This window comes from Ovis aries, chromosome 13, assembly GCF_016772045.2.
Source record: "Ovis aries strain OAR_USU_Benz2616 breed Rambouillet chromosome 13, ARS-UI_Ramb_v3.0, whole genome shotgun sequence".
NCBI lineage: Eukaryota > Metazoa > Chordata > Mammalia > Artiodactyla > Bovidae > Ovis > Ovis aries.
The window spans coordinates 52,097,615-52,119,817 of record NC_056066.1 but is presented as its reverse complement, the minus strand read 5'-3'; the positions used below and the strand labels follow the sequence as shown (position 1 = coordinate 52,119,817).

Genomic DNA, 22,203 nt, shown 5'->3' with positions numbered 1-22,203 from the left:
ATTCCCCAAGAGGGTAACAAAGAGATGCCCAGAAGTCAAAAGTCAAATGGCATAAATACCCCGAAGGTGACTTCCCAGTCCCACTGGACCTGGCAGAGTCAATGCTAAGTGGCCTTTTTTAGGTCTGATATAGCTTGAGGCAATTTCTTACTGGTTTCTTGGAAAGAAGTTACTCTATCGTTTCCTCTTTTAGAACTTTTTAGATACCAAACTAAGCATTCCATTCAGTCTGTCTGCTTTTACAGCCAGCTTTTTCTAAGTATATGTGCAAAAACATCAATTTTGGAATATCCAAAGAACCTCAATTTGGACATTTTAGGTTGAGATCTCCTTTAGAGTAATTTCCCCAATTAAGAAGGTACCTGCAAGTATAAGTTTTGTACGTGCATAACCCTGACTGGAGTGTTAGGGCTGCTTTCTGATACCCCCTGTTTCTGTGTTTGAGAAGCTCTATTTCCCATTTTAAGCTGAATTTGTCATGAATGAAATTCACTCTTAACTTTTCTCCTGACAAATTTTATTAAGGCACCTGAACTGAGGAAAAGCATCAGATCAGCCTCTTACCTAACTACTCAGCAAAGACTACTCGAACTCCTACAAATGAGCAACCTTGGTCTTTTTCAACTGATTCCCCTCCCCACTACCTTTCCACTGGGTGAGTATTCCCTGGTGTCTTTCCAACCAGCCCCCCACCAGTATCTTTCAACTGGGAAGGTATTCCTCAATATCTTTCAATTAAGCCCCACTCAGTGTCTATACCATGAGTGGGTATTGTTATGCACCGAGCCCCTATCTCCAAACCGACGGAGAGAGAGAACAAGTCCACCGTGGTAATGCAAAGGCAAGAAGGGAATTTTTTTATTTCTAGCACGCTAGGGCTCAAGCCTCATCCGACGCAGCGGAATCAGACGAGAGCCCCGAACAAAGCAGTATGGCGGTTTATATACGGTCAGCTCTTTGTCTCAGTTACAGGGTACTTGGCGATACCTGATTGGACAGGCAGAATGAGCTCATGCAACGCCTTCCTTATGCTATCGCATACAGAAATTTTTCCTTATTTGGTTAAGGAATGTTCTTCAAGAAAACAGGAAACATGACTCAGGTCCCCGGCGCTGTTATGCACCTCATTGAGCCGACCACCCTGCCTAACAGGTATGCCCTGGTATATTTCACCTGAGCCTGCCCCCTGGTGTCTTCCACCTGGAAGAGGGCAAATAACCTGCTCCACCATCAAAGAAAATTCAGGATCATCAACCAGTATGGGAGATCTGAGAACCAGGAGAGACATAACTAAATTCACCTGGACTCCCTGAGGAGGTGGATAAGTGCAAAGGGACACTGCTGATATCAAAGTTCTGGTTCCTCATAGAGCCCAAGCAAATGAGAAAAGTCCACTCTGAGTCACTTCATTAGTTACCATAACTGTCGACTAAAAAAAGATGCACAATGTGAGAGCTTCGAGTTAAGTTTTATTTGTATCAAAATGAGGACTGCAGCCTGGAGATAGCACCTCTGATAGCTCTGAGAAATTCCAAAGAGGTCATGGGGAAAAGTCAATGCATATGATTTTGATGAAGAGGGAGTTCAATATAATCAAGCAGCACTTATTTTACCAAAGGTTTTCTGCTAGTCACAAGGGACTGATGTCATCATGAAGGGACTGATGTCATCATAAAGGGATGAAGGGATTTAGTGCTTTATGAGATATGAGGAGATGTAAGGCTTGGGATCATGAACCAGTTCCTGAAAATACCTATCTAAAGACCTGTCCCACCAGTTCTCCTGGGGCACAAAGTGTCCTCCACCCTGAACTCCCTTCAGGGTGTGCTGAAGATCAATAGCACAGGATTCAGTCCCCACAGACGGAGACAGCAAATGCCCTCCGCCAAGTGCCAATACGGAGCTGACAGTACACTGAAAGGCAAAGAAACTAGAATAGCCAAAACAATTTTGAAAAAGAAAAACAAAGATATAGGATTCACATTAACCAATTTCTGTAGAGTTTTTTAAATTTAGTTTTTTATTTGTGGTAATATTTAGCACTGTAACCATTTTTAAATGTACTGTTACAGATGCTGTTAAAGTGCTGCACTCAATATGCTGGCAAATTTGGAAAACTCAGCAGTGGCCACAGGACTGGAAAAGGTCAGTTTTCATTCCAATCTCAAAGAAAGGCAATGCCAAAGAATGCTCAGACTACCACACAATTGCACTCATCTCACACGCTAGTAAAGCAATGCTCAAAATTCTCCAAGCCAGGCTTCAGCAAGTTCTCGTGAACCGTGAACTTTCAGGTGTTCAAACTGGATTTAGAAAAGGCAGAAGAACCAGAGATCAAATTGCCAACATCCGCTGGATCATGGAAAAAGCAACAGAGTTCCAGAAAAACATCTATTTCTGCTTTATTGACTATGCCAAAGCCATTGACTGTGTGGATCACAATAAACTGTGGAAAATTCTGAAAGAGATGGGAATCCCAGACCACCTGACCTGCCTCTTGAGAAATCTGTATGCAGGTCAGGAAGCAACAGTTAGAACTGGACATGGAACAACAGACTGTTTCCAAATAGCAAAAGGAGTACGTCAAGGCTGTATATTGTCATCCTGCTTATTTAACTTATACGCAGACTACATCATGAGAAATGCTGGGCTGGATGAAGCACAAACTGAAATCAAGATTGCCAGGAGAAATATGAATAACCTCAGATATGCAGATGACACCACTGTTATGGCAGAAAGCAAAGAATTTAAGAACCTCTTAATGAAAGCGAAAGAGGAGAGTTAAAAAGCTGGCTTAAAACTCAACATTCAAAATACTAAGATCATGGCATCCACTCCCATCACTTCATGGCAAATAAATGGGGAAACAGTGGAAACAATGTCAGACTTTATGTTTGGGGGCTCCAAAATCACTGCAGATGGTGACTGCAGCCATGAAATTAAAAGACACTTACTCCTTGGAAGAAAAGCTATGACCAGCCTAGACAGCATATTAAAAAGCAGAGGCATTACTTTGCCAACAAAGGTCTGTCTAGTCAAGGCTATGTTTTTCCAGTAGTCATGTATGGATGTGAGATTTGGACTATAAAGTTGACCGCCGAAGAATTGATGCTTTTGAACTGTGGTGTTAGAGAAGACTCCTGAGAGTCCCTTGGACTGCAAGGAGATCCAACCAGTCCATCCTAAAGGAAATCAGTCATGAATATTGATTGGAGGAACTGATGCTGAAGCTGAAACTCCAATACTTTGGCTACCTGATGCAAAGAACTGACTCATTGGAAAAGTCCCTGATGCTGGGAAACATTAAAGGCGGGAGAAGGGGACAACCGAGGATAAGATGTTGGATGGCATCACTGACTTGATGGACATAATTTTGAGTAAGCTCCGGGAGTTGGTAATGGACAGGGAAGGCTGGCGTGCTGCCATCCATGGGGTCACAAAGAATCGGACATGACTGAGTGACTGAACTGAATATTTATCACTGTAATCATTTTTAAATGCACAGTTGGTGGCATCAGGTACATTCACAGTGGTGTAATGCTAGAAATATTTATCTATTGGGTTATCCAAAAGATTCATTCTTTTCTTTTTCCCTGTAGGATGACTCTAGTAGTGCTCAGATGCCATCTAAAAAGGCATCTGAAATGCAAAACAAAAATTGTGCAGTGTATGGAGAAGGTGCTATGATAGATCAAAAGTGTTTGAAAGTGGTTTGCAGGGCTTCCCTGGTGGCTCAGTAGTAAAGAATCTGCCTAATAATATAGGAGATGCAGGTTTGATCACTGATCCAGGAGGATCCCATAGGCTGCAGAGCAGCTCAGCCCGTGCCCTACAACTATTGAACCTGTGATCTAGGAGTTGTAACTACTGAAGCCCATATACCCTAGAGCTCATGCTTCACAATAAGAGACGCTACCACACCACAACTAGAGAGTAGCCCCCAGTAGCCGCAACTAGACAAAAGCTCGCACAACAAGGAAGACCCAGCACAGCCAAAAATAAATAGATAAGCAGGTAAAATTATTTTTTAAGTTGTTGCAAAGTTTCATGCTGGAGATTTGTCGCTGGACATTGCTCGATGATAGGGTAGACCTGTTGAAGTTGATAAGGATCAAATTGAAGCAGTAACTGAGAACAATCAATGTTATACCACATGGGAGATAGCTGGCACACTCAAAATATGCAAATCAAGCACTGAAAATCATTTGCACCAGCTTTGTTATGTTAATCACTTTGATGTTTGGGTTCCACATAAGTTAAGTGAAAAAAACCTTCTTGACCTTATTTCCATCTCTGATTCACTACTTAAATGTAATGAAAATGTTCCATTTTTCGAACAAATAGTGACAGGTGATGAAAAGCGGATATTGTGCAATAATGTGGAATGGAAGAGATTGTGAAGCAAAAGAAATGAACCACCACCAACAGAAGATCTAAGACTGGTCTTCATCCAAAGAAGGTGATGTTGTGTTTGTGGTGGGATTGGAAAGTCATCCTCTATTATGAGCCCCTTCCAGAAAACCAAACAATAAATTTCAACTGCTCCCAATCAGACCAACTGAAAGCAGCACTTGATGAAAAGCCTCTGGAATTAGTCAACAAAAAATGCATAATCTTCCATCCAAGTAATGCAAGACCGAATGTTTCTTTGATTACCAGGCAAAAACTGTTACAGCTTGCCTAGGAAGGTCTGATTCATCCCCTGTATTCACCAGACATTGCACCTTTGGATTTCCACTTATTTCAGTCTTTATAAAATTCTCTTAGTGGAAAAAAATTTCGATTCCCTGAAAGACTGTAAAAGGCACCTGGGATAGTTCTTTGCTCAAAAAGATAAAATTTTGGGGAAGATGAAATTATGAAGTTGCTTGGAAAATGGCAGAAGGTAGTGGAACAACACAGTAATATGTTGTTCAATAAAGTTCTTGGTGAAAAGGAAAAATGTGTCTTTCATTTTTACTTTAAAACTGAAGGAAATTTTTGACCAACTCAATATTTCCAGAACTTTTTCATCATCCCAAACAGAAACATGTATACATTATGTTATAGCTCCCCATTCCCCTTACCCCCAATCCTTGCTAATCTCTATTCTTTTTTTCTGTAAAATTTTTACTAATTTTTATACACTTTTTAAAGGTATTCCATTTACAGATACACAAAATATTGACCAATTCCCCCACACTGTACAATAACATCCTTGAGAATATTTCACACCCAACAGTTTGTACCTTTCACTTCCTCACACCTATAATGCCCCTCCCCCTCCCAGTGGTAGCCAGTTTGCTCTCTGTATCTCTGAGTCTGCTTTTTTATGTCATATTCACTAGTTCATTATATCTTTTTTAGATTCTACATGTAAGCGATACCACATAGTATTTATCTTTCTCTGACCTGTTTCATTTCGCATAAAGCCCTCCAAGACCAACTGTGTTTCTGCAAATGGCAAAATTTTGTTCTTTTTTATGGCTGAGTAGTATTCTATGTATACATATCACATCTTCGTTATCCATTCATCTGTTGACAGACACAATTTGGTTTCATGTTTTGCCAGTCGTAAATAATGCTGCTATGAATGCTTTGGTGCAAGTATCTTTACCTATGGCTGGTTCATGTTGAGGTTTGACAGAAAACAACAAAATTCTGCAAAGCAATTATCCTTCAATAAAAAAATTAAAAAGAAAAGATAATTTTTGGGTTTTTTTGGATATATACCCAGGAGTGGAAATGCTGGGTCATATAGTAGTTCTAGTTTCAGTTTTTTGAGAAACCTCCATAACATTTCCCACAGTGGCTCCTCCAGTTTACATTCTCACCAACAGTGGGATGCTTCACTTTTCTCCACTTCCTCACCAACGTTTGTTATTTGTGTTTTGTGTGTGTGTGTGTGTGTTCTTCTTGATGACAGCCATTCTGGCAAATGTGAGGTGATATCTCATTGTGGTTTTGATTTGTATTTCTCTGATGCTTAGCAAGGGTGAGCATTTTTTCATATGTGAGTTGGCCATCTTCATTTCTTCTTTGGAAAAATGTTTATTCAGTTCTTCTGCCCATTTCTAAAAATTATTTATTTTTAATTAAGGGTAATTGTTTTACTTTGCATTTTTTCAATATTTATTTTTACTTAATCGTGGTGCCCGGTCTTAGTAGCAGCACTCAGGATAGATTTAGCTGCAGCATTTGAACTCTCAGCTGCAGCATGTGGGATCTAGTTCCCTGACCAGGGATGGAACCCAGAGCCCCTGCACTGGGACCTTGGAGTCTTAGCAACTGAAACAGCAGGAAAGTTTTGTCTTCCTTTTTTTCTTGTCAGGTTGTTAATGAGGTAACCTCTATTCTACTTTCTGTCTCTATAAATTTACCTGTTCTGGTAACTTCTATAAGAATTATATAGAAACATATAATATTTGTCCTTTTGTGCCTGGCATGTTTCACTTAACATGCTTTTTGTTAACGAGTTTTGTCTTTATTGACACATATCAGAATTTCAACCTGAGTAATTATAGCTGAGTAATATTCTATTGTGTATATACTATATTTTACTTATTCATTCATTTTTTGATGAACACAGATTGTGTTTGCCTCTTTGGCTATTGTGAATAACGCTGCTATGAACATTCGTGTACACACATTTGTTTGAGTTCCTGCTTTAAAATTTTTTTGGATATATACCTAAAATTGGAATTACTAAGTCATTTGGCAGTTCTATGTTTAACTTTTAGAAGAACCACTAAACTCATTTCCACAACAGCTGTAACATTTTACATTCCCACTAACAATATACAAGGGTTCCAGTTTCTCCACATCATTGCCAAAACTTATTTTCTACTTTACTGATGATAATAGCCGTCCTAATGGGTGTGAAGGGCTATCTTATTGTGGTTTTGATTTGCATTTCCCTGATGACTAATGATGTTGAGCATCTTTTCATGTACTTGTTGGCCATTTGTGTATCTTCTTTGAAGAAATGTATTCAAGTCCTTGCAGAAGGAAATGGCAGCCCACTACAGTATTCTTGCCTGGAGAATCCCATGAGTAGAGGAGCCTGGCAGGCTACAGTCCATGGGATCACAAGAGTCGGACATGACTTAGTGACTAAACCATCACCACCACCATTCAAGTCCTTTGCCCATTTTTGAATTAGTTTTGTTGTTGAGTTGTAGAGGTTCTTTATGCATTCTGTATATTTAAGTTTCTGTAAATATTTTCTCCCATTCTTTGTGTTATCTTTTCAGTCTTTTGCAGTGTTCTTTACACAGTGTTCTTAACACAAGCTTTAAAAGACAAAATCTAATTTATCTATTTTTATCTTGTCTGTGCTCTCCTTATCATATCCAATAAATCACTGACAAACCCAATGTCATGAAGATTTCCCTGTTTTCTTCTGGTTTTGTACTTTTAGCTGTTTAGGTTTTTTATCCTTTTTAAAATAATATTTATTATTTCTTTATTGGCTGCATTGGGTCTTTGTTGCTGAGTACAGGCTTTCTCTAGTTTCAGTGAGCAGGGGCTACTCTTTGTTGAGGTGCACAAGCTTCTCACTGTGGAGGCTTCTTTTCTTGCAGAGCACAGGCTAGTCAGCAGTTGTGGAGCACAGGCCTAGTTGTCCCAAGGCATGTCGGATCCTCCCGGACCAGGGACCAAACCCATGTCCACTGCATTGGCAGGTGGATTCCTAACCAGTGGATCATCAGGGAAGTCTGAGATTTTTTTAAAATTAATTTTTAGGTAATTTGTGTATAGTATAAGATAAGGATCCAACTTCATTTTTTTGCATGTGCAAACTACCTGATTATAAAATGTATCATAAAGCTACAATAGTCAAGACAGTGTGATATTGGTGAAAGAATAGATACATACCATTGCAAAAGACTAAAAATTCTAGAAATAGACCCCCACAAATATGATCAACAGATTTTTAATAAAGGTATAAAGGCATTTCAAGGGAGAAAGAACAGTCTTTTCACCAAAAGGTGCTGTAAAAAAAACTGGACTTCCATACACAAAAAAATTTAAAAACCCTTGATTTATATCTCATATATATATAAATTAACTCAAAAGGATCATAAACCTAAATGTAATATACAAAACTGCACAACTCTTAGAAGAAAATATAGGGGAAAATCTTCATGATTTTTGATTGGTCAGAGAATTCTCATATAGGACACAAAATGAATCATCTACAAAAGAAAAAACTGATAAACTAAATTTTATCAAAATGTAAAACTTCTCTGCAAAGAATACTAGCAAGAGAATTAAAAGATAAAGCAAGAGACTGAAGATAAAATTTGCAAGTCATTTATCAGATAAAGGGTTTATATCCAACTTTCAAAACTCAAAAATAAGAAAATAAATCGCCTAGATTTTTAATGGACAAAAGAACTTTCTTCTTGGTCTCTTATAGCCTGGTTCCAAATAGGAAAAGGAGTACGTCAAGGCTGTATATTGTCACCCTGCTTATTTAACTTATATGCACAGTACATCATGAGAAACGCTGGACTGGAAGAAACACAAGCTGGAATCAAGATTGCCAGGAGAAATATCAATAACCTCAGATATGCAGATGACACCACCCTTATGGCAGAAAGTGAAGAGGAGCTAAAAAGCCTCTTGATGAAAGTGAAAGAGGAGAGTGAAAAAGTTGGCTTAAAGTTCAACATTCAGAAAACGAAGATCGTGGCATCCAGTCCCATCACTTCATGGGAAATAGATGGGGAAACAGTGGAAACAGTGTCAGACTTTTTTTGGGCTCCAAAATCACTGCAGATGGTGATGCAGTCATGAAATTAAAACACGCTTACTCCTTGGAAGAAAAGTTATGACCAACCTAGATAGTATATTCAAAAGCAGAGACATCACTTTGCTGACTAAGGTCCGTCTAATCAAGGCTATGGTTTTTCCAGTGGTCATGTATGGATGTGAGAGTTGGACTGTGAAGAAGGCTGAGCACCAAAGAATTGATGCTTTGGAACTGTGGCGTTGGAGAAGACTCTTGAGAGTCCCTTGGACTGCAAGGAGATCCAACCAGTCCATTCTAAAGGAGATCAGCCCTGGGATTTCTTTGGAAGGAATGATGCTAAAGCTGAAACTCCAGTACTTTGGCCACGTCATGTGAAGAGTTGACTCATTGGAAAAAACTCTGATGCTGGGAGGGATTGGGGGCAGGAGGAGAAGGGAATGACAGAGGATGAGATGGCTGGATGGCATCACGGACTCGATGGACGTGAGTCTGAGTGAACTCCGGGAGATGGTGATGGACGGGGAGGCCTGGCGTACTGCAATTCATGGGGTTGCAAAGAGTCGGCCGCGACTGAGCGACTGAACTGAACTGAACTGAACTGATAACATGATGAGCCGCTTTTCTCCCGCTGCTTTCAAGATTCTCTCTTTAGGCTTCCCTGGTGGCTCAGTGGTAAAGAATCCACCTGCAAATGCGGGAGACACGGGTTTGATCCCAGAAAGATTCCACATACTGCTGAGTAACTAAGCCCATGCACCATAATGGTTACATTGAGCCTAAGCTCTAGAGCCTGAGCATGGAAACTATTGGAGCCCCCTCCCCGCCCCCCTGCCAAAGCCACCGCAATTAGGAGGCTGCCCACCACAACTAGAGAGTACCTCTCACTCCCTGAAACTAGAAAAAAGAACATGCACCAGTGAAGACCCATCATAGCCAAAAATAAAATAAATAAAATTATACGCAAAAAAGAAACTAAGCAAATGAAAAAATTCTCTTTGTCCTTGGTTTTTGATGGTTTGATATGTCCAGATGTAGATCTGGATGTAGATGTACATCCATAAATCTGGATGGTTTATCCTGAGAGTTCACTGAGCTAAAACAAAAATGTAAGAACAGAAATATGATCTAGTGGTTGCCTAGAGTTGGGATGAGACAAGAGTCTGAATACAAGGGGCAGCATGAGGAAATTCTTTTTTTTTTAATATTCTGAATTTTCCTCTGGTAATTTTTACAGCTTTACTTTTTGTATTTGTTTTTGTATGAAGTACAGGCTTAATTTAATTTTTTTTCTTTTATTTTTTGACGGCGCCTCGCAGCATCTTATTTCCGGTGCGTGCTCAGTCGCTAACTCGTGTCCAACTCTTTGCAACCCCATGGACTGTATAGCCTGCCAGGCTCCTCTGTTTGTGGAGTTTTCCAGTCAAGAATACTAGAGTGGGTTACCATTTCCTTCTCCATTAGTTTCTGGACTAGGGAGCAAGCCTGCACCCTCTGAAGTGGAAGCACAGTGTCTTAACCAGGGAACTGGCAGAGAATTCCCAGCAGTTCTTTTTGTCTGTGTCTTGATGAAAGTGAAAGAGGAGAGTGAAAAAGTTGGCTTAAAGCTCAACATTGAGAAAACGAAGATCATGGCATCTGGTCCCATCACTTCATGGGAAATAGATGGGGAAACAGTGGAAACAGTGTCAGACTTTATTTTGGGGGGCTCCAAAATCACTGCAGATGGTGACTGCAGCCATGAAATTAAAAGACGCTTACTCCTTGGAAGAAAATTTATGACCAACCTAGATAGCATATTCAAAAGCAGAGACATTACTTTGCCAACTGAGGTCCGTCTAGTCAAGGCTATGGTTTTTCCAGTGGTCATGTATGGATGTGAGAGTTGGACTGTGAAGAAGGCTGAGCACCAAAGAATTGATGCTTTTGAACTGTGGTGTTGGAGAAGACTCTTGAGAGTCCCTTGGACTGCAAGGAGATCCAACCAGTCCATTCTAAAGGAGATCAGCCCTGGGATTTCTTTGGAGGGAATGATGCTAAAGCTGAAACTCCAGTACTTTGGCCACCTCATGTGAAGAGTTGACTCATTGGAAAAAACTCTGATGCTGGGAGGGATTGGGGGTAGAAGGAGAAGGGGACGACAGAGGATGAGATGGCTGGATGGCATCACGGACTCGATGGACGTGAGTCTGAGTGAACTCCAGGAGATGGTGATGGACGGGGAGGCCTGGCGTGCTGCAATTCATGGGGTTGCAAAGAGTCGGACATGACTGAGCGACTGAACGGAACTGAACTGAACAGTGGTAGTTATTTATTTTGGGGGGCTCCAAAATCACTGCAGATGGTGATTGTAGCCATGAAATTTAAAAGACGCTTACTCCTTGGAGGGAAAGTTGTGACCAACTTAGATAGCATATTGAAAAGCAGAGATATTACTTTGCCAACAAAGGTCCATCTAGCCAAGGCTACGGTTTTTCCAATGGTCATGTATGGATGTGAGAGTTGGACTGTGAAGAAACCTGAGCGCCGAAGAATTGATGCTTCTGAACTGTGGTGTTGGAAAAGATTCTTGAGAGTCCCTTGGACTGCAAGGAGATCCAACCAGTCCATCCTAAAGGAGATCAGTACTGGGTGTTCTTTGGAAGGAATGATGCTAAAGCTGAAACTCCAGTACTTTGGCCACGTCATGCGAAGAGTTGACTCATTGGAAAAGACTCTGATGCTGGGAGGGATTGGGGGCAGGAGGAGAAGGGGACGACAGAGGATGAGATGGCTGGATGGCATCACGGACTCGATGGACGTGAGTTTGAGTGAACTCTGGGAGTTGGTGATGCACAAGGAGGTCTGGCGTGCTGCAATTCATGGAGTCACAAAGAGCCGGACACGACTGAGCGACTGAACTGAACTGAACATTGGTGGTTGGGGCCTCTCTGGTGGCTCAAATGGTAAAGAATCTGCCTGCAGTGCTGAAGATCCGGGTTCATTCCCTGGTTTGGGAAGATCCCCTGGAGAAGGAAATGGCTACCCACTGTGGTATTCTTGCCTAAAGAAATCTGCGGAAGGAGCCTCGCAGGTAACAGTCCATGGGGTCGCAAAAAGTCAGACATGACTAAGCAACTTTCACTTCATTTCACATGCTGGTGGTTGCAAGACTCTTTATACTTGACTCATTAAAGTACACCTCCAAAAAGTGGATTTTATTATATACAAAATTTTAATAAATGAAAATGGATACTTTTTAAGTACATAAAATGTTCACACAAAGTTTAGCATATATTTTTAAGTGAACACCAAAGTATTCTCACCAGATAATGAAGAAGAGTGTTACCAGCACTTCAGAATCCCCCTCCCTCCATATTCTCCTCTTTGATTGTTGCTTCACTGATCCTTCCAGAATCAATCACTATCCTAACTTTTATCATAATTGTATCTCTGCTTTTATTATTACATGCCACCATAAACAATAGTTTTATTTTCCTTTTGTGTGTTGCTTGTTTGAGTGTGTTGAGTCTGTTACAAATAAAGCTGCTATAAGCATATATGTATCTTTTTGTACATGTGCAAGGATTTCCCTATAGTGTATAATGTATACCCAGGAATGCCTTCAATCTTACTAGATAATGCATCTCCATATTGTCATGTACGTCAAGTGTAATGCAAAGACAAATGGTACAGACACAAACAAGGTTTAGGGTTAGGACTGGAGGGAACTTCTCAGAAAAGAGCTAAGATCATGCATACAGTGCCTCAAAGTTCCATTATACAAAAGGTGGCTTGCTAGGCCAGGAAGGGCTGATCTTGCTGTTAAAAGAGCAGGAGAGGGGCCCTGTTCTCCTGCCACTTGGCATATATATGAGGAAAGTAGACGGTACCTTAGAATCCCTTGATCACTACATAACAGAAGGAGTTTTCTGGTCAGGGAAATGTCTTGCTAGAAGGGGGGAAATCCAGAGATTGAGTTCACGTGCCATTTCAGTTATGCTGAACTAGCTGTTTCTAGGGTACCCAGGAGAGAAGGGAAAAGATTCACTGGAAACGTTCAGCCTGGGTGTGTTCAGTTATATGATTATATAATATCCCTTTCTGTTTCTGTTAACTTTCTTTGCTCTGAAAGAAACTTGCAGGGCAAAGTTTCTTTGTCTGCTTTGTCTCTAACTTTCTTTGTCTGCTATTAAGATAGCCACTCCTGCTTTCCTTTGATTAATATTTGCATGATATATCTTTTTTTATCCTTTTACTTTCAAAGTACATATATCTTTACACCTGAAGTGTTTGTTGTAATATATGGTTGAGTCATTCACTGTGCCAGTAAGCTGTCCACGTATGTGTACTTTTCATTATATATATTAAACTTATAAAACTAATTTTTTTAAAACATTTTGCTGCACAAGCATTAGAGGTGGGGAGAAAAGGAGCAGGAAGATGGGAGGTGTGGCAGTAAATCCCTCAGGGTGATCTGAGATTGAAAATGAGAGAGGGACAGAGACAAGGACAATACAACAGCCTAGCACTAGGGAAAGCCTACATAACCGGGTACATGGATATCTTTGTGCCATATTTTGCTTGGTAGTATTTCCCCCCATTCCTGCCCTTGCAAGCTCTCCTTTGAATTGCAGGGGGCTTAGAAGCCTGGAAACTACATTTTGTGGGCTCCTTTGCAAACTAGGTTACGGCTAGATTGGACTGCACAGTGGACTTCATATGTTGGAGATAGAAAGCAGAATGAAGGAGGAAATCTTTCTGTCTCCAGCCATAGCAGGCAACCACAGGTGATCACAGCTGGCTATTGGCGGCCACAGGTGGTGGTGGGTCCAGCACCAAACACAGGCTTATAAAACTAGACCAAGGATGTTATCAGCTTCCTGATTTCTAAGTAAAACTCCCTTTTTCCTTTCTGTCACCCAGCTCTTTCAACATCTTTATATCCAAGGTCCAGCATTAAATTCCCTTCTTGAAAAACCTTGAAGGGACATGACTTTGAACAAGATCCGGGAGTTGGTGATGGGCAGGTTAAGTCTGACGTGCTACAGTCCATGAGGTCACAGAGTTGGACACGACTGAGTGACTGAACTGAACTACCTGCAGTTGGTTGTTTTTCTGGCAAGATACTGACTGATGTACAACTTCTCCTTGTCTGAAAGAAACAAATCGTATCCCAGCATTTACCAGCATTCTCCAGAAGGGCTGGTGAAGCAAACCCGAATGCTCTCGGCTACGCTCTTTGCTTTTCTCCCTGGAGCTCTCCCTGTCCAGGCCGCACACCACCTCCCTCTATGCTTTTCTCCCTGGAGCTCTCCCTGTCCGGGCCACACACCACCTCCCTCTTTGCTTTTTTGCCTGGAGCTCTCCCTGTCCGGTCTGCACACCACCTCCCTCTTTGCTTTTCTCCCTGGAGCTCTCCCTGTCCAGGCCGCACACCACCTCCCTCTATGCTTTTCTCCCTGGAGCTCTCCCTGTCCGGCCCGCACACCACCTCCATCTACACTTTGAGAACTGGCACCTCTACTGCATCTTGACTGACCCTCAGTGCTGTATCCACTCCCATGTGCGCAACTCCCCTGTCTCCACTCCCACAGCAGCCAGCCTCCACCTGGCACGCCTGTCCCCTCTCTCGACTGGGAGCCCAGGGAGGTTGAGAGGCAGTGTTTACCCTTGACTCCTTGCATGGTTGGCACTGAGGAGGTGCTTACAGAATGTTCCATAGCACCAAGTATCACCTGCCGCAGAAGCTGATGGGTTGATGAGATGAGTTGCTCTGCCAAGCCCTGGTTCGGGAAGAACCCAGGTGGGATCCTCTTTCCGTACTATTTTTCCAGAAGTTAACTGAGAGTAGCCAAGTGTTTGCAGAATGAGCTCAGGGAAGAGGATCTGGGACATAGAGACCACAGGAAGACTGGCTGAGGCGCCAAATAGCTTTAATGAGCCCAAGCACCTTTCCCCTACTCCCTGTCCTGCCCTCCCCACCCAGTGACCCCTCCTCCAGTTCTGGACAGGTCTAGCCTGCCCAAGCCTCTGGGGCTCTTCAGCTGAAGGTGTTAATTCTTCTGTCCCCTCAGCCGTTCCAGCCGCCTCCGAAGGTCCGGGGGCACCTTGGCCCCAGCTGCCAGCAGCTCTCGAAGTCTCTGTTTGGGAGTCTTGGTGAGGCGGAAATTGCAGGGCACAGGGCCCTCTTCAAAGGTGACCCGGCAGCTCCGTGTCACTGTGTGGTAGCCCTCTGCGCTGGCAGTCACCATGTAGTCCCCTGGGGTCAGCAGGCGCCAATAATCCCCGCCCCATGCTGAGAGAAGTGAAGGGCAAGATCAGCGTCCAGTGGCCTGAGGCTTCTGACCTTGTTAAGGCCTCCCGCACTGCCCCAATCCCCTCCCCCACACACCCACCTGTTGTTACATCATGGTTAATCCCATCTACAGAAATGACAGCATCAGCAATCCCAAGCTCTGTGTCTTTGTCCCTCACAACTCCAGCAATGCCCATGCGCACCTGTGTGGGGAAAGGTTATCAAAATCCCTTTGCTTCCGTGACCAGTTTATTTTCTGGCTCTGTACCCTACAAATTTGATAGAGGTGTTGCATCTACTGTTCCTAGGTGACAGTACTCTGGTGAAAGTATCTCCTGACTGAAAAATGGCATCTGGACCAAGACAACTATAAACGCCTGGCAGGAGGGCGTATCTTCGGGCTTTCCTCGAGTTCACTGATTCTCGTTATGGGCTTGTCTTTTAGAATCTTTGGAAACTATACTTACAGAGTCATTCCAAGGGACATGAGTTCCTGCGGAAAGTGAAGTGTCTATGCCAGGGTACTTCCTGCACTTGCATAATCAGAGTGTTTTCTGAGAACAGCTCTGGGTCTGCTCCATGGACACTGCCTGGAGTACAGGCAGGTCTACTCCCACTCTCCAACAATGTCTGACACCACCCTGCTGGCAAACTCTGCTTCCTATCCCGTATCCCTCCAAGGCAGTCTGATGCCAAGTGAGTGTGACCCATGGCACTGGTGAGTCAGAATGGCTCAGCCTGACCTGAGGAGACCTCCCTGTTGGGAGATACGTCAACACGGAGAACAGACCAGTCAGCAGTGACTCGGGCAGGCGGGGAGTGGAGGGAATTCAGATCCGACCTGTTCCAGGTAGGTGAGAAGGGCATCTTTGTTGTTCTCCCACTCCTGGGGCAGCTCGTTCTCATGAGGGAATTTGTCACAGGACAGCTCCACAGTGACCTCAAAGCAGTTGGTGTGTAGGTAGCTGAAGTCATTCATGCCTAGGGGTACCACAGACACTGGAACCTAAGCAGGCAGGACAGGAGCCCTGCCCTCCCAGTGCCCTCCTCTGGGAGACACTTCCTGATGACAGCTGACACTGGCGCTGTATGTGAGAGCAGACTGTCTCATTGCGGCAGGGTTATGGGGATGGGGCTAGAGCTTCTCTGATGGCTCAGCTGGTAAAGAATCTGCCTGCAATGTAGGAGACCCAGGTTTGATTCCCAGGTCAGGAAGATCCCCTGGAGAAGGGAATGGCAACCCACTCTAGTATTCTTGCCTGGAGAATTTCAAGGACAGAGGAGCCTGGCAGGCTACAGTCCATGGGTTGCACAGAGTCAGACACAACTAAGTGAGTAACACTTTTCACTTTTATGGGAATGGGGTAACCCCACCCTCGGGCACATACTCCCAGGAACTGTGTGCCAGTCAGCCCCATTGATGATGCTGCCATACAGGGAGAAGTCGTGGCTGTGGCAGGGTCGTCGATCTGGGTCCTGCATGGCCCGATTAGTGCCCGCATAGACAGTGCTGAGCCAGCGAAACACAGCCTCATCCGGGGTGGGCGTGAGTTCGCGGGCAGCCCACGGAGTCCGAGTCATGTCGAAGGGGTAGGATACCACGAGCTCACCCCCGTGGAGGTTGGCACTTAGCACAAAAGGGATCCGCTGCATCCACTTGATCACTGCCCATGTTTCAGGAGCCACCTGGACAAGGGCAGGTCAGAGGAGTGGGAGACAGAGACAAAGGCCCCCAGGGTGGCCCAGAATACTCACAGTAGCATTGGGCAGAGTGTAGTAAGCGGGCAGTGGCAGGTGATGGTTGGGGACCGTGTCAGGTACCAGCCCTTCATCTTCTGCTTCCCACAGTGGTGTGTTGAGGTCAGCAAAATTATGGTTAAGATCAATGCCCTGATGGTTCCAGCGGCCCTCTGCCCAGCCCACCAGCTCCGAGCCCTGCCAGGGAGAAAGTCTGTTCAAGCAAAGCAGGCTCCAGGCACCATGGCAGAAGGAGCAGACTGGCCCTCAGCCCAAGTGCCCTACCCGGCGGAAGGCAGTCTCGTAGCCGTCAGGATTCATGGAGGGCAGCAGGTGAATGCGCGTCTCGGTGAGCAGCCGGGTCACTCTCGGGTCCCCTCTCAGGAACTCACGACACAGGAACTGCATTAGAAGCAGGAGCAACTCCCGCCCCAAGGCCTCATTCCCATGCATGCCGGCCACATAGCGTACCTCAGGCTCTCCTGGGAACAAATAGGGGCTTGCAGCTGGCTCATGCACCTGCCCCTCCCTGCTGCTGTGCCCACCTCTTCCACCCCACCTGCCAGTACCCAGCTCATGCTCCCCGGGCTGGTCTGACATTTCCATCACATACAGCTTCAAGCCCTGGTGGCTCCTCCCGATGCTGTAGATGCGGGTGATGTTGGGGCATTGCTCGTTCACTTGCTTCATCAGCTGGGGGGTGAGTGTAGCATGGTGAGGGGCATGGGAGGAGCAGACCCAGGGCTCAGACCACACGAGGCCATAGAAGGACTTCAAAAGTTTGCGAGGGCCCATACGATGGGGACACCATTGGCGCAATACAGGAGGGGGCAGGAGCCAAGGAAGGAACGGTCAGAATAAGAGAGGCACCAAAGCAAGGGAAATCGTAGAAGTTTAGGGGTCAAAAAGAGGGTGAGATGGAGAGGGACACGAGGGCAATCATAGCAAGTTATGCCCTGGTGGGCAGGAGACCTGAGATGAGCAGATCCTCCCTCCTGGGTCATAGGGGTTACCTTCCTCATGGCTTTATAATCATGATGCCGGAAGTCTAGTGAGTCGGAGGATCCCAGCACGGGAACCTCAGGGAACGGACCATTGGGATCTGGTAGAGGATGAGTTCACAGTAAATGGTGAATTCCCAGGGGAGGGTGTGCCCTGCCCAACTAACCCTTGTCTTTCTCCCCACCTGAGACTGGGCAGGCCAGAATCTCTGCCCGGAGGCAAGATGCACCTCCCTGGAGCCAGGTCTGGGGCAGCAGGCGAATGAAACGGGCCACCTGGGGCTCAGGCAGGAGATTTAGCACTGGTGTCTCTGGATCCGAATTGGCAGGAAATACCTGAGGGCATCAAGTCCTTTGTAAGGGCCGCTTGAACCCCGGCAGCCTGGCTCAGGGCCCAGGAAGATGCTCAGGCCTGTGAGCTCACTGAAAAACCCACCCTAGTGGGCTCAGCTAGACACTTGCTCTCTGCGTCAAACACAGATTGCTGCCCACATCCTTTGCTAACAGGCAGCCCTAGGCAGTCATCCTTTCCAGTTTAGTCACAGCTCATTAGACCAATATGGCCATGTGACTCAGCAGTAGGCAATCCTGAAGCTGGCCAGGATCCCACACTGTAGCCTGAGGAGATGAGAAGTGATGCAAGGACTGAGGCCCATCGCCAGAAGGGGTGTTCCAGCAGGAAGCTGTGGCATGACGAAGTATTTGGGAAGGATGCGGGCATGGTCCAAAGCAACCTGGCTCCTGAGGCTGTCTGCTGGGTGCCACCCACCCTTTCTCCTGGGATGCCAAAGTGGGCACCTGTGTCTTGTCCTCAGAGGAGTCCAAGCCCAGCCCAGCACCCTACAGTGGGCCAGGAGCCCAGCTCCCAGCATAGAGGGCCCCAGCCACCATGGGACTTCTCACCGCATCCATCCCGCTGCTGCGATTCTTACTCCCCCACCAGGTCTGACTGTCATTGCTGAACTGGACTTTGTATGAAGTGACCCAGTCATACCTGGCAGGAAAGGTGGGTAGAGATCATGGGTGGCCCCCAAGCCTCCCACCCCAGTCCTCCTGAGTCTGCCCATAACTTTCCTGGCCTGGAGCTGTCCTGCCTCACCTCCAGATGGAGTTCCTGCCCTGTGTGATAATGCCCGAGAAGCGGGTGAGGTGTCCAGCATCCACCTGAAGCCATGGCTCAGCATCCTGCTGCTCGGCACACCAGGCCCCATCAAAAAGATCACCATCTTCCAGGCCTGACTGTGGGCACGGGACGCAGCAATCAGAACTGGGTAGGCCTTAAGGGAAGGTGGGAGGGGCAGGGAAGAAGGTCCTAGGGGTTGCCTTGCTGACCTGGATGTTGAGCCGTCCTCTGTGTGGTCCAAGACCAAAGGATTGGCTGCTAGATGCGTAGAGCTGGTTATCTGAAACTCGCAGGGACTCCAGGCCCAAAGGGGGACAGTCTGGGACAGGGACAAATCAGTAAGTTGGGACCAGAGAAACAGTGGTCAGAGCAGGTGGAAAGCTGAACCCAAGCTTGCCCGTGTGGCCAAGAGCTACATTAGTTCATGTCCCAGAGACTGCAAGTCTGGGCAAGGCCCTTGGAGTGGTGGTACCTGGTTCTTGCTTCTCAGTGAGGTCAAGGGTCCCTGTAGGGCTGGTGGTCACTGAAGGCCTGGCAGTCACTGGGGGTCTGGGGTGAGTTAGCTTCTTTCGCTTCTTCGTGACAATCTTTTTCTTCTTGATGACTCGAATCCGGACATGCTGTTCTGAAGTCCCTGGAGACCAAACAGGCAGAGCAGCAGGGAAGGAAAGGATGGCAGGAAACCTCAAATGGAGCGGTCTACCACCCCAAGAAAACCTGCAAGTCCACAGAAGGCCCCACCACACGTATCCAAGGACCTTAGCATGGACTTTAAGGCCCTCAGTCTGACCCCAACCTACTGTTCCAGCCACTTCCTTGATTCCTTCTCCCCTCTGGTGTGACTACTTGCTTGGCCCTCACCAATAGAGGGCTACACTGCCACCAGGAACTACTTGCTTGCTCCAAAGAGCTGAAGTTAGTTCTTTAACTCCTTCTTTTCCTGGCTGTCCCCTTCCCTATCGTATATCCATCACCTTTGACTTTCTTTTCGAATTCCCATTCTTTCTTCACATCTCAGTCCAGATGCATTTCGGGGAGCCTTCCTTAGCTCCAGGCTCAGTCTCATGCCCTCAAAGCCTCTGTGCCACTTCCATCACTGTGCTGAGAGGTCCTGTCCTCAAACTCATGTCTGTCCAGGTTTTCCAGCTTTCCAGACTTGGACCCCTGCCCTGCCTGCCCTTCAGTATAAAGCATTCATGGCACAGGGCAGATGCCACTGGTTCCCCACTGAGATCCACAGCTGCCCACCCCACCCCCCACACACACACTGCACATAACTGTGTCAGGGGTTGGTACCTTTGCACATACTGTTTCCCTCTTGGCTGCGCTCCTCTTCAGCTCTTCCTAATTCAGAGCTACCTTTCAGAACCAGTTCCACCTGCCTCTCCCAAGAAGCCCTCTGAGGCTGCCAATCCCCGTGCTTTCCTCCTCTCTCTTGCCACCTCTGAGAAGCTGAGAAGTCCGGCAGCCTTCCTGGTCCCCACCCCAGGCAGAGCCGCGTCCCTCCAGGGCACCTGGCAGAGAGCGCTTCCTCCCTTCCCCTGTTCTTTCCTTTCAACCGCTGGCTCAAGCCCACACAGTCTTGCTCTGCACCCTCCTCGGTGTCTTTGCACCTCTCTCTACCCTCCTCCTGGCTCTAGCCTCAGTTTCCCCATCCGAGAAACAAGAAAGTTTGGGGCTGGAAGAAGCAGCATCCCACTGGCTCCTGTCCCAGGACTGCTGACTTGGTCTGGCCGGGAACTAGGGCTGCTGAGTCAGCAGCCATTGTACCGCGCAGGGAGTGTGTGCGCGTGGGGCAGAGTCGCCACCCAGGCGCTAGGCAGAGTGCGGCGTGTGTGGCGTGTGTGAGGTGTGTGCGCGCGTGCTGGGGAGGGGTCGCCACACGGGGGTCGGAAGAGTGGGACAACCGATTAGCGGGAGAAGCGGGCCGTGGGTAGGACGGAAGCTCACCTTTCTCCTTCCCCGCGGACGGCTGAGCCGGGCTGCTACGGGGGGTCGGGACCGGGGCCTTGGTGGTCGCCAGGCCCAGCACGGAGGTGCTGGGCGCCCCTAGATCCACCTCGACGGCAGGCGCGAAGGCGGCCAAGGCGAGCAGGAGACCCCACATGGCGGGGTCCAGGGCGCGGACGCACTGGTCTCGCGGCGGCCGGTGGGCTCGCCTTTTCCTGCTGGGGCTCCGGAGCCCCCCGCCCCTTCCTGCCGCCGCTGCACGCCCGCCCACAGCCGGCTCGCTGGCCTCGGACCCGGGAGCCGAGGGGTTGGGAGGGGAGGGGAGGAAGAGAAGGGAGGAGCAAGGGGAGGGCCCAGGCTGGCCGCCCCGGGTCTCCGCACCCACCGACCCTGCCCTCATCTCCACTCCCCCCGCCCCTCCGCATCCGCCCTCGAGCTCCCGCCTCGCTCGGGCTCTGCCCTTTACCGTCGCAAAGGCCCCAGGCTCCCTGGATTCTACTCAGTCCTGTGAGCCCGTCCCGCAGTGGGCACCTACTGTGTACCATGCCCGGCGCCGGGCACTTTACCCGTGGCCTACAGTCAAACCTTGTCTCACAAACTGGTAAACTGAGGCTTAGAACGGCTAATTGACAGTCTAGGTAGCAAAGCCAAGAACTTTGGGGCGGAAACTACAACCCGGGAGGGAAATCTGTCCAGAGCCAGAACCCCCTGCCAGGAAGGTTGGGACGGAAAGAAGGCTGAGGGGAAACTGAGGCGGAGGCAGGGTTACGGGGTGGGGGAGGGCTGGAATCTTTCTGAAGGACACCGAGGGACCCCGCCAGAGGCGATGCTTCCCATCCCCCCACCCCGGCGCCCCGCCTGTCTTCTCTCCTCGTTTCCCTAGCCTCCCCTCCTCCCGCTGCCACGTTCCGGGGTTACATAACCCGAGTAGAGGAGACCGAGTCGATACCCGGCGGGCTGAGGCCGGGGGAGGGTGGGGAGGGCGACACTTGATGCGCGCGTCCCGCCCCAAGCTTTTCTGGGAGCCCGCAGCCCTGGATCTCTGTCTTCGGGACCACCTCGGATCCCGGGATTCCAGAGCGTAGGACCCTCCGCATGCCTCTCCGAGGCCCCCTTTGGCTCCCCTTTCCAGGGTCGCCTCCCCAGCAGGAAGGAATTCGTTCTCTGTGCGCCTCTGGCCGGTGCTTTGCCATTGCAAGGATCCTGCCAGGGAGACACTGCCATCCCCCAGTAAGGTGCAGTGCCCGAGGTGACTGGGAATCCCCTAGAGTGTGGTAGGATATGGGGGTGGGGGGCTGTTGGGGGGGAGGGGCGTGAGCAAATGTTTTCTGCAAGGTCACTACAATATGAACAATTTGAATTACCCCATCGGCGTGTCAGC

The 22,203-nt window shown here is 47.2% G+C and overlaps 2 protein-coding genes across 4 annotated transcripts in view; one reads left to right on the top strand and one right to left on the bottom strand.

Moving 5' to 3' along the window:
- Nucleotides 1–11,929: 11,929 nt before the first annotated feature.
- Nucleotides 11,930–21,042, bottom strand: CPXM1 (carboxypeptidase X, M14 family member 1). Of its 2 annotated transcripts, XR_009596095.1 has the most exons (15): nucleotides 20,823–21,042; nucleotides 19,345–19,506; nucleotides 19,082–19,191; nucleotides 18,849–18,988; nucleotides 18,653–18,743; nucleotides 17,935–18,085; nucleotides 17,762–17,850; nucleotides 17,318–17,441; nucleotides 17,034–17,230; nucleotides 16,767–16,946; nucleotides 16,400–16,697; nucleotides 15,853–15,992; nucleotides 15,112–15,214; nucleotides 14,385–15,011; nucleotides 11,930–13,868 (listed from the first exon to the last, which is right to left on the bottom strand). XR_009596095.1 is itself a non-coding variant. In XM_004014383.5 (14 exons), the coding sequence occupies exons 1-14, from the start codon at nucleotides 20,977–20,979 to the stop codon at nucleotides 14,770–14,772; spliced, it is 2,184 nt and encodes a 727-aa protein (XP_004014432.3). In that variant the 5' UTR covers nucleotides 20,980–21,042; the 3' UTR covers nucleotides 11,930–14,769. The 2 variants fall into 2 exon arrangements, 1 of the variants encoding a protein (XP_004014432.3); XM_004014383.5 differs by having other exon boundaries at nucleotides 11,930–15,011.
- The window catches only part of TMEM239 (transmembrane protein 239), a 25,609-nt gene continuing 21,922 nt past the window's right edge, over nucleotides 18,517–22,203 (top strand). For both annotated transcript variants that reach the window (XM_042229818.2, XM_060397646.1), the window contains exon 1: nucleotides 18,517–19,020. The gene's annotated coding sequence lies outside the window, so the exon portion shown is untranslated. The remainder of the gene's footprint in view (nucleotides 19,021–22,203) is intronic.

Bases quoted from the DNA above. Each gene is read 5' to 3' on its own strand.
- CPXM1 (XM_004014383.5), bottom strand. From the start codon at position 20,979: ATGTGGGGTCTCCTGCTCGCCTTGGCCGCCTTCGCGCCTGCCGTCGAG. The intron at 18,989-19,081 runs GTCAGCAAGGCA...CCGTGCCCACAG, and splicing joins GAGGACGGCTCAACATCCAG to TCAGGCCTGGAAGATGGTGA. The intron at 15,993-16,399 runs GTATGTGCCCGA...TGGTACCCCTAG, and splicing joins CTGGCACACAGTTCCTGGGA to GCATGAATGACTTCAGCTAC.